The sequence below is a fragment of the Salvelinus alpinus genome, chromosome 28 (assembly GCF_045679555.1).
Source record: "Salvelinus alpinus chromosome 28, SLU_Salpinus.1, whole genome shotgun sequence".
NCBI lineage: Eukaryota > Metazoa > Chordata > Actinopteri > Salmoniformes > Salmonidae > Salvelinus > Salvelinus alpinus.
Genome location: NC_092113.1, coordinates 32725691 through 32738267, shown reverse-complemented (window position 1 = coordinate 32738267; position 12577 = coordinate 32725691). Strand labels below are relative to the sequence as shown.

The 12577-nt window shown below is 39.4% G+C and overlaps 1 protein-coding gene across 1 annotated transcript; it reads right to left on the bottom strand.

The window, feature by feature from the left end:
• Window positions 1-41: 41 nt before the first annotated feature.
• LOC139557725 (protein lifeguard 2-like) lies at window positions 42-12574 on the bottom strand. The gene is made up of 12 exons (XM_071372855.1): window positions 12313-12574; window positions 11178-11298; window positions 10960-11069; window positions 8599-8663; window positions 7491-7544; window positions 7351-7401; window positions 7190-7229; window positions 6986-7023; window positions 6397-6484; window positions 6147-6242; window positions 5835-5888; window positions 42-4163 (listed from the first exon to the last, which is right to left on the bottom strand). Exons 1-12 carry the CDS (start codon window positions 12325-12327, stop codon window positions 4011-4013), a joined length of 885 nt encoding a protein of 294 aa, XP_071228956.1. The 5' UTR covers window positions 12328-12574; the 3' UTR covers window positions 42-4010.
• Between the last annotated feature and the right edge of the window lie 3 nt (window positions 12575-12577).

Below are 12577 nucleotides of genomic sequence, written 5' to 3'. Positions count from 1 at the left end.
TTTAGTGTCTGAGATACAAAAAAAACTAGAAGATCGGTGAGTCCATTTTTAAAATTTTATTTTAGAGGTAAATGCAATAAACATTCACATTCCCGTTCTAATAAATACATATGTATTATGTACAGCAAGAATTGTAAATACAAATTATTTTCCTAACACATTCATATTGAATAACACTCAATGCATTTAGCCAAGAGGCGCATATTTACACCTGCAAATTCATTACAATTTGTTCAGATAATACTATTCCAAGGCCACAAATTTCATACACATATGAACCATTCAGGGTGTTATGTAAGAAAATACAGTACCTGTCAAAGTTTGGACACACCTACTAATTCCAGGGTTTTTCTTAATTTTTTACTATTTTCTATATTGTAGAATAATAGTGAAGACATCAAAACTATGAAATAACACATATGGAATCATGTAGTAACCAAAAAAGTGTTAAACAAATCAAAATATATGTTATATTTGAGATTCTTCAAAGTAGCCACCCTTCACCTTGATGACAGCTTTGCACACTCTTGGCATTCTCTCAACCAGCTTCATGAGGTAGTCACCTCATACATTTCAATTAACAGGTGTGCCTTGTAAAAAGTTAATTTGTGGAATTTCTTTCCTTCTTAATGCGTTTGAGCCAATCAGTTGTGTTGTGACAAGGTAGGGGTGGTATACAGAAGATAGCCCTATTTGGTAAAAGTTAACTGCACCTCAGATTGCAGCTCAAATAAATGCTTAACAGAGTTCAAGTAACAGACACATCTCAACATCGACTGTTCAGAGGAGACTGCGTGAATCAGGCCTTCATGGTCGAATTGCTGCAAAACCAACCATTCTGCAGCGATACACCATCCCATCTGGTTTGCCCTTAGGGGGTATAAAATTTGTTTTTTAACAGGACAATGACCCAACACAGCTCCAGGCTGTGTAAGGGCTATTTTAACAAGAAGGAGAGTGATGGAGTACTGCATCAGATGACCTGGCCTCCACAATCACCCGACCTCAACCCAATTGAGATGGTTTGGAATGAGTTGGACCGCAGTGGAGGAAAAGCAGCCAACAAGTGCTCAGCACATGTGGGAACTCCTTCTATAATGTTGAAAAATCATTCCAGGTGAAACTGGTTGAGATAATGCCAAGAGTGTGCAAAGTTGTCATCAAGGCAAAGGGTGGCTACTTTGAAGAATCTAAAATCAAAAATATATTTTGATTTGTTGAACACTTTTTTGGTTTCTACATGATTCCACATGTGTTATTTCAGAGTTTTGATGTCTTCACAATTATTCTACAGTGTAGAAAAGAGTAAAATAAAGAACAACTCTTGAATGTGTAGGTGTGTCCAAACTTTTGACTGGTACTGTATGTTTCCTATTTTTCAGGTCGAATAGAATGTGCTATTATTTTTGTCATGTACACATCAGGCATGTTGCAAGCATGATTAACTATTTTTAGTTACAATATTCAAAACTATTAACTTTTACAATAATTAACATTTTTTGATTTTACAAAATATAACAACTCTTTTGGTCTCTATAAAAACAGTAACAACCACAAAGTTCAGTCATGAACTTATAACATCTGGAGCAAATACATTTACCACAACCCTACATTTTAAAAGTTGTCCAGATTGACCCCCAAAACATGCTCAGCAAAGAATGGGTATGAAGTCATTGGTTTAGACCATCTATAAATAAATTAGAACTTCATAGCAGCCAACCAGGGTTGAGTGGTGAAACCCCTACTGACATCATTGGACATCATTGGACTATGGCTCATCATATAGACAGGATTGCATCTCCAGTTTAAGTGCAACTTGATTTAAAGCAGCCATGGAAACCAAGCAATTAGCCCACATGCAAATTTATTCAGAATTGGATTCAATTGCCTGCATACTCTGGATCTTATGTTCGTTTGAGATTTCAACCAGTAGGCTCAGAGCTGACAGACCAGAGGACAGGCATTAGAGAAACAACAAACCACAGACACACTGTGCACAGGTGCCATTTATAGATGTAGGATCTTCATTTGAGCCAGTTTGCTGCAGCAGGAAAATAATCCTGCAGCAACAGGAAATGTGAATTATTATGTGGATTATAATTAATAGACATTTCTGTAGGGGTTGATCCATTTTCAAATGACAAACTCCCAAATACATTTTAAAACTCAAACACACTACAATTTACATTTTCTGCATTGCCGGAAAGTTCTCCTGCAACAGGGTGATCAAATTAAGATCCTACATCTGTAATCGAGGGGCTCCCAACTGGCGCACAGATCTAAGGCAATGGATCTCAGTGTAAGAGGTGTCATGACAGTCCCTGGTTCCTCTCTACTATGTAAAGAGCTTTGAGTACCAGTATCCAGGCTGTATCACATCTGGCCGTGATTGGGAGTCCCACAGGGCGGCGCACAATTGGCTCAGCGTTGTCTGGGTTTGGCCAGGGTATGCCGTCATTGTAAATAAGAATTTGTTCTTAACTAACTTGCTTAGTTAAATAAAGGTTAAATGTAAATTTAAAAACACTGATGTAGGGTGCGTTTGTAAATTCACTCTGGAGTATGGAACGCCGTTTGGGTCTTTATGTGTCAAAAAATATACACGTTCAAATAAGCTTTTAATTTGATACGTCAAATAACACAATTCCATTATGGAATGTTGTGTGTGCTGGATTTGCACGTGCAAGCCAAGCACCACCATTATTACGATCACTGTCAAAGCTGTACAATACTGTGTTGGTAATAAGTCATTATTTGTTCGACCGAATGGGAAAACATCTGAGTGAGCATTTGAAATTAGATCAGGATCAAAAGAGCAGGATCAAAAATGTTTGCAAATATCTTTGATGCAGCTGTTATTAGCAACTTCTGGGGTAGCTAGCTAGCTTTAGCTTGGTACCAGGCTAACACCAATGCAATAGTATTATTTGACACATCAAATAGTGTTATTTGACATGTATCTTTTTTGACACGCAAAGACTCAAACGGCATTCCATCCTGGAGTGCCAGAGAACGCTCAAACCATTAGTACTAGTTATTATGAAAAAAAAATAAAAAAAATAGCAATACTGTTTTCATTTCGACTTTTGCTTTAAAAAGCAGCTCAAACAAAACATGTAAAATGAAATATAGCCATTGAATTCTACCATGCAAATATACTGTGCATTATAGGGAAATAATGCACACTCCAGAATGCCCTTCAAGCCAATCGGAAAGGAGCCTTTTCACCACCATTTTACTGAATCAAATCCCGGGTATATTTAAATGTAGTTGGCGAATAAAGGTGATTCTGATATTCATGTGTTCAGGAGTGGTAAGAGGGGATCTCCTTTAGAGCAGTGTCATAGATGACTGTTGTTGTTAAAAGATAGGAGAACACAAGGACTTCACATCTGCATGACACAAACACCTACGGTCAGTTATAGATTTTAGACTCAGTATTTTTGCGTGTTATTTTTTCTTTCACATCTGTCTACTGTGAGCAATGTAAATCTATAGATCTGTGACCCTATGGGTGAAAACTGCTGTACATTAGTGCTGAGATCAACAGCTTAACAGACAAGCTAAAAAACTCAATACTGGTACAGTACTATAGGTCCATATAATGCTAGAGGGGCAGAGACTGTGGGAGGAGGTGGTGGATCAAGGATCAATGGGTTGTGTACAGTACATAATGATGGTGAGATCAGAGCCTGCATTTATAGCTGATAGTGCTGATCTAGGATCAGATCCCCCTGTATATAATACTATGATCTAAATGGCAAATCCTAGATCAACACTACTACTCTGAAGCTGCAGCCCAAGTCAGATCTTTTCTCCACTAATTGGTATTTTGACCAATCACATCTAATCTTTTCACATCAGACATTTTTTTAGAGCTGATCTGATTGGTCAAAATAGCAATTAGTGAAAAAATGATCTGAATTTGTCTACATGTGTAAATGCAGTTTGAGACTATGAATACAGATCCTGTGTAGATGGTGATCTGCGATGCTGGCCTGGATGTGGATTCAGTTTGTCCTCTCTGTTCCGAACAGGGACAGGAAGAAGGAGAAGATGTAGATAATATCTAGGTAGATGTTGAGAGTGGCAAAGACGTATTCCTCTGGACTTATTGTGTAGCGCTTGTTCCCCATCAGTAGCTGTGTGTCAAACGCCAAAAACTAAACAGAGAAGCAAACAATTGAAGAGTTAGTACAGTCGTGGCCAAAGGTTTTGAGAATGAAATAAATATTAATTTCCACAAAGTTTGCTGCTTCAGTGTCTTTAGATATTTTTGTCAGATGTTACTATAGAATACTGAAGTATAATTACAAGCATTTCATAAGTGTCAAAGGCTTTTATTGACAATTACATGAAGTTGATGCAAAGAGTCAATATTTGCAGTGTTGACCCTTCTTTTTCAAGACCTCTGCAATCCGCCCTGACATGCTGTCAAATTAACTTCTGGGCCACATCCTGACTGATGGCAGCCCATTCTTGCATAATCAATGCTTGGAGTTTGTCAGAATTTGTGGGTTTTTGTTTGTCCACCCGCCTCTTGAGTGACCTCAAGTTCTCAATGGGATTAAGGTCTGGGAATGTTTCCTGACCATGAACCCAAAATATCAATGTTTTGTTCCCCGAGCCACTTAGTTATCACTTTTGCCTTATGGCAAGGTGCTCCATCATGCTGGAAAAGGCATTGTTCGTCACCAAACTGTTCCTGGATGGTTGGGAGAAGTTGCTCTCGGAGGATGTGTTGGTACCATTCTTTATTCATGGCTGTGTTCTTAGGCAAAATTGTGAGTGAGCCCACTCCCTTGGTTGAGAAGCAACCCCACACATGAATGGTCTCAGGATGCTTTACTGTTGGCATGACACAGGACTGATTGTAGCGCTCACCTTGTCTTCTCCGGACAAGCTTTTTTCCAGATGCCCCAAACAATCGGAAAAATGGGATTCATCAGAGAAAATGACTACTCCAGTCCTCAGCAGTCCAATCCCTGTACCTTTTGCAGAATATCAGTCTGTCCCTGATGTTTTTCCTGGAGAGAAGTGGCTTCTTTGCTGCCCTTCTTGACACCAGGCCATCCTCCAAAAGTCTTCGCCTCACTGTGCGTGCAGATGCACTCACACCTGCCTGCTGCCATTCCTGAGCAAGCTCTGTACTGGTGGTGCCCCGATCCCGCAGCTGAATCAACTTTAGGAGACGGTCCTGGCGCTTGCTGGACTTTCTTGGGCGCCTTGAAGCCTTCTTCACAACAATTGAACCGCTCTCCTTGAAGTTCTTGATGATCCGATAAATGGTTGATTTAGGTGCAATCTTACTGGCAGCAATATCCTTGCCTGTGAAGCCCTTTTTTGTGCAAAGCAATGATGACGGCTTGTGTTTCCTTGCAGGTAACCATGGTTGACAGAGGAAGAACAATGATTCCAAGCACCACCCTCCTTTTGAAACTTCCAGTCTGTTATTGGAACTCAATCAGCATGACAGAGTGATCTCCAGCTTTGTCCTCGTCAACACTCACACCTGTGTTAACGAGAGAATCACTGACATGATGTCAGCTGGTCCTTTTGTGGCAGGGCTGAAATACAGTGGAAATGTTTTTGGGGGATTCAGTTCATTTGCATGGCAAAGAGGGACTTTGCAATTAATTGCAATTCATCTGATCACTCTTCATAACATTCTGGAGTATATGCAAATTGCCATCATACAAACTGAGGCAGCAGACTTTGTGAAAATTAATATTTGTGTCATTCTCAAAACGTTTGGCCACGACTGTACATCTCTCTTTGATAGTTGTCATTGATAGACTGTGTAGTAAATCAGACTATATCGGTTTTACACTTACCATGGTAAACAGTAACGCTCCCAAGGCGCCATAGACACCATGCACCCAGGGCACCTGCAGCACATGACATGTGATATTATATCTATGAAATATCATATCCAACACATTCAATTAGATCTGACCCAGCTATAGGCTTGGTAGAGACCTCTGTCTAGTTCTTCATGTTAGTCTCCATCTGCATTAACTTATTCATCTAATTAATTATATAGGTTCTGATTAGGGTAGTTTAACTTCTTACTATGTACAGCACTTTGATTAGCAGTCTTCCTGTATGACAATGTGCTCTACAAATAAAGTGTATTATTATCTTACATATCCGTAGGGCAGGGCGATGGCCAAGACCAGTCCAGACACCATCATGACCATGCAGAAGGTAAACAATACGCCTTGGCATGAGGTCACGTCAAACTGAATAGGACAGAAGGGAAGATAGGAGAGAAAAGAGAAGGTAACTTGATCACGAGTTAAAAATAAGAACTTAGAACAATTTGTCATTCATAGTAGCTTTCTTTTAAATTGTAGCAGTTCCTTTTTCGCTGGAGGAACGTTCAGGCAGACTGACCTTAGTTTGGAAGCTGACGAGAGTGACGGTCAGACAGACCATAGCAGTAATACCCAGACACATCACCACTGACTTGGTGTTGTAATAACTATTAAAGGGGAAATATATGTTTGAGAAATGATTTGACAAGTATTTAGTTTCTAAGAAATGACATACTAAAATGGTTATCATACAGTAATAACATTTGAATGACTTATTTTGGTAAATACACAGTAACAAAGCAAAGCTAAAATCTACAACAGTGCAGCAGTGATATGGTGACGTATCGTAAGTCCCTGTTAGTAAGACCATGTATACCTTTGGCATAACTGATTGACACTGACACAGTTTCATGCATGGCTGCCCAACCCTCTTCCTGGAGATCTACATTCCTTTCAGTACAACCCTCATTTAGCATACCTGATTAGCTCACCAAGACCTTAACTAGCTTTAATATTACATTAGCAGTTTACCTGGCTGCAAAAAACATCATACTAGCCATATCAGTCTGAAGAAGCAGGCATGTAAAGCATAGTGGACGAGACAGACACAGTGAGAAGTAAGACAACAGAGGCAAACCAACTGTAGGCACAGCTATGAAAGACTGTACCTGGATAGCATCCCTGTCATATAGGAGAGAGAGAGGGTCTGCAACAGGAGAGATTACAAAGTAAAGAGACATTACTGAGAAAACCTATTGTAGGTTACACTCAAAGGAAAAGTATGTGAGTCTGAATTATGTGAGGTATTGTCTTCAGACAATGTGTATAAATGTGTATAAATGTTATTGTTTTAAACACTACATGATACTTACAAAGACGGCGAGCAGGATCAGATTCCATGGAAACTGTCTCCTATCGGAAATACAAATAAAACATAGAAGTACTGTCGTTATATTCTGCTAAAATGATACATTCTCTATTATCGTAATAACTGAAATGGCGTTAACCACACACATTAAAGTGTTAAACCCACCTTGGTCCAGGACAGCAGACGAGTGTAATGTATGTGACAAAGAATACAGCACTGTGTAAAGAAATAAAACATATATTTTAGTACTTTCAGAATGAAATCAACATAGTAATGATGTACGCAAGATCAAAGCTGTGACTTACTAAGAAGCCCAGTACCATCCAGGGTTGGACTGAATGTAGTTCTTCACTGGTTCACTGATGAAGGAAGCACAAAGAATTGTAAGTATGCAATGTTTGTCCATTTCTCTCAAAGTATTTGGTATATGTGTTTTCTTCATTTTATGTTAACCGTTCCGTATGAGTCATCTCAAAACTTGCAGCTTCCTATCTAGTTCCTGTGAATGGTTCATGTCTGGTTCACAGAGTGATGGAGTGTTCTGAATGGTTCATGTCTGGTTCACAGACTGATGGAGTGTTCTGAATGGTTCATGTCTGGTTCACAGAGTGATGGAGTATTACTGAATGGTTCATGTCTGGTTCACAGAGTGATGGAGTGTTCTGAATGGTTCATGTCTGGTTCACAGACTGATGGAGTATTACTGAATGGTTCATGTCTGGTTCACAGACTGATGGAGTGTTCTGAATGGTTCATGTCTGGTTCACAGACTGATGGAGTATTACTGAATGGTTCATGTCTGGTTCACAGACTGATGGAGTATTACTGAATGGTTCATGTCTGGTTCACAGAGTGATGGAGCATTACTGAATGGTTCATGTCTGGTTCACAGAGGGATGGAGCATTACTGAATGGTTCATGTCTGGTTCACAGAGTGATGGAGTATTACTGAATGGTTCATGTCTGGTTCACAGACTGATGGAGTATTACTGAATGGTTCATGTCTGGTTCACAGAGTGATGGAGCATTACTGAATGGTTCATGTCTGGTTCACAGAGGGATGGAGCATTACTGAATGGTTCATGTCTGGTTCACAGAGTGATGGAGTATTACTGAATGGTTCATGTCTGGTTCACAGAGTGATGGAGTATTACTGAATGGTTCATGTCTGGTTCACAGAGTGATGGAGTGTTCTGAATGGTTCATGTCTGGTTCACAGACTGATGGAGTATTACTGAATGGTTCATGTCTGGTTCACAGAGTGATGGAGCATTACTGAATGGTTCATGTCTGGTTCACAGAGTGATGGAGCATTACTGTATCAAAGTGTAGGACTTCTGACCAGGCCTGACCAGATAGAACTATTGAAGGGTGAAAAGTAGCATCCATATTCAGAGGTATTAGAAGACTTACCAGAATGTGAAGAGAGCCACTATAGAAAGAGTGACAAGAAGTTGGATCATCAAGATGGAGTAAACCTAAAAGGAGGTCCCGAAAAAACACAACTGTGGTAAAAGCTGAAGGATGGGTCTGGAGAAGTGTAACCACTATGACAGTCATAGACAGAGCTATGGATGCAAGGACTGACCATGCAATATATCAAAATGATAGTTTTAAGCATATTTTGAGGTTTTATAGTAGTTGTTTACATTTACAATGCTTACAAATGTTGGAGTAAAACAAGCTTATATTTTTGGCTCTGATGGGGTGTTAAACAGTTAAACTAAGCTCATGAGGCATTGATAAGTTATATTCTTGAAGAGTCAATAGGTAGACAATAGCAGTCAAAAGTTTAGATACACCTACTCATTCAAGGGTTTTTCTTTATTTTTACTATTTTCTACATTGTAGAATAATAGTGAAGACATCAAAACAATGAAATAACACATGTAATCATGTAAATCATGTAATAACCAAAAACGTGTTAAACAAATCAAAATATATTTCATATTTTAGATTCTTCAAAGTAACCACCATTTGCCTTGATGACAGCTTTGCACATTCTTGGCATTCTCTCAACAAGATTCACATGGAATGCTTTTTCAACAGTCTTGAAGGAGTTCCCACATATGCTGAGCACTTGTTGGCTGCTTTTCCTTCACGCTGGGGTCCAACTCATCCCAAACCATCTCAATTGGGTTGAGGTCAGGTGATTGTGGAGGCCAGATCATCTGAGGCAGTACTCCATTACTCTCCTTCTTGTTAAAATAGCCCTTACACAGCCTTGAGGTGTGTTGGGTCATTGTGCAGTTGAAAAACAAATGATTGTCACACTAAGCGCAAACCAGATGGGATGGCGTATCGCTGCAGAATAGTGTGGTAGCCATGCTGGTTAAGTGTAAGTTGAATTCTAAATAAATCACTGACACTGTCATCAGTAAAGCACCCCCAGACCATCACACCTCCTCCTCCATGCTTCATGGTGGGATCCACACATGCAGAGATCATCCGTTCACCTACTCTGCGTCTCACAAAGACACAGCGGTTGGAACCAAATATCTCAAATTTGGACTCATCAGACCAAAGGACTGATTTCCACCGGTCTAATGTCCATTGCTCGTGTTTCTTGGCCCAAGCAATTCTCCTCTTCTTATTGCTGTCCTTTAGTAGTGGTTTCTTTGCAGCATTTCGACCATGAAGGCCTGATTCACACAGTCTCCTCTGAACAGTAGATGTTGAGATGTGTCTGTTACTTGAACTCTGTGAAGCATTTATTTGGGCTGCAATCTGAGGGGCAGTTAACTCTAATGAACTTATCGTCTACAGCAGAGGTAACTCTGGGTCTTACTTTCCTGTGGCGGTCCTCATGAGAGCCAGTTTCATCATAGCGCTTGATAGTTTTTGAGACTGCACTTGATGGAACCTTCAAAGTTCTTGATACTTTCCGGATTGACTGACCTTCATGTCTTACAGTAATGATGAACTGTCATTTCTCTTTGCATATTTGAGCAGTTTTTTCCATAATATGGGCTTGGTCTTTTACCAAACAGGGCAATCTTCTGTATACCACCCCTACCTTGTCACAACATAACTGATTGGCTCAAATGCATTAAAGAAATAAATTCCACAAATTAACTTTTAACAAGGCACACCTGGTAATTGAAATGCATTCCAGGTGAATACCTCATGAAGCTGGTTGAGAGAATGCCAAGAGTGTGCAAAGCTGTCATCAAGGCAAATGGTGGCTATTTGAAGAATCTCAAATATAAAATATATTTTGTTTAACACTTTTTTGGTTACTAAGTGATTCCATGTGTTATTTTATAGTTTTGATGTCTTCACTATTATTCTACAATGTAGAAAATAGTAAAAATTAAGAAAAACTCTGAAATAAGTAGGTGTGTCCATCTTGGCACTCCTCAATTGTAAAAAAGATTTTGGAAGCAATAGAAATGTATTTATTCATGACTACATTTGTTTGTGACACGTTTATTCTATTACAGACACCTTAATGCATACTTTTAAATTATATTATGTGAGATAAACATAAAAAAATAAAATGAAAAAATATATACAAACATTTTCCTTAAAGTGTTTATTTTAGAGAGTACTAATGCTACTGTCCACATTAGAACAAAACATTACTTACATGTAATTTTGTCCTTCAAACATGTAATTGAAATACTGTAGAATTCTATTCATTCCTATGGAGGACTGCTCCTACTAGGATGTGCCAATATGGCCAACCGGTGGCTAATACATAGCATCAGCAAACCAGGGTTTATATACGTCATTGGTAGTAATGTGGTAGTAATAGCTTTAATTATCGCCTACCTTGCGGATAAAGATCCGCCGGATGTTTTTATCACTCCAGCTGAATTCTGTTAGCATCTCCCCGTCACCAGGATAAGTCCCACTGTAACAGGGGCTGCCGCTGAGGCCCGCTGACAAGTTCAACACATACACACACAGTAAATGGGCAGTTATTTTTCTCACTTTCATTGATAGAGAGTGGTGGAGATATGGCGTTTGTTTTTGCGACACTGACATACCTTTCTCACTTGTGCCAGTGGCCTCCTCATAGGTGGGAGGGGCTGGTGGCCCTCCTGCTTCTCCACTTGAAGTGCCATACTGCTTCTCTCCTGCTTCAGCAGCCTTGTTCGCGACTGAAAGCTGGGGGTAAATAACATAAGATCCCCATTCAGGACTAAATAGCTGTCTGTAAATACTTTTTAATAATTGACAGAGAGTTCTTATGAGCCAATCTAACCAACTAAGAAGTGATACTTGATCTGAAATTAGCCCCAACTTGTGAATCCAATTTCATTGTATTTGCTTTGAAAATGTACATTTTTTAACAACAAAAACAATCCACATTTTAAGCAGAAAACACAAATAACTTGCATTCACAATTTGAGGTGAATTTGAAATGTTATCTGATTCTCTGATCGCTGACTGTAAGATGTGGACTGAGATCAGTTCTTAGACAAGTCCTCTGCTGTAGCATAGCTCCAGAACCCCAGACTGTTCCAGAATCAGTGAATTAGACATTACACAACACTGTCCAGATGGCTTATCTGGCCCTGAGCTAAGTACCAAAGAATATGAATATCCATCTCCTGTATCTCTGTACCTCCATATTTCCTGCATAGAAATATAATTAGCAGTCTTATGAGCTAATTTACAGTAATTCGTATAAGTAGGCTAAATATATTTTTATTATTTCATCAGCCTCCAGTCAATGCATAACAGCAACATTTCAGATTTGACATTTAGCACTTGGCTGTGAGAGAAATAGCAATGTGAGACAGAGGAGGAGTAGTACGTCTCTGGAGTGAAGGTAGTGACGCAGGCTAAACACTACCTTTTCTCTATCGCCATACAATCTAGTTTATAGCTGTCATTTTATTTGCCTCTATTCATTCTCTGATGACAATACTATTATCTGCTGCGGAACAGACTTTGCATCATTACTGAGCAACACAATGAGATGAGCTCCACAATAAAGGCACATGAGAGGATGGCAGAGACAGACACACAGCCTATGTACATGCTGCCACAACGCATTAAAAAGGAAAGAAGCTAAGAAACTTATTTGACTATATTCTTGCAGCAGAATGAGCATGGAATGAACAGAGCATAGAATGATAGAATGAGATCTGTAGGATGTATCTGTAAGGCCCTTACCTTGCCCTGGGTCATAATGGCTGTGTTTGGTGTCTGCAGCAGATACTACAATGGTTTATTTATCTCTCTGCTCCAGTCAAAGAAGCTCTGGTTTCCTTTTGTTATTATATCCTTATATGTATCCTTGTTGCCCAGATGTACTTGTAGTCAAAATAAAAGGACTGACACTAGGTCTCTCTCTGCTGTTGCTTCTCTTAGATTAAACCCTTTCTGATGCTGCAGCTTCTTAATCCAACAGCCACGCAGTTAGGATTCTCACAGACCC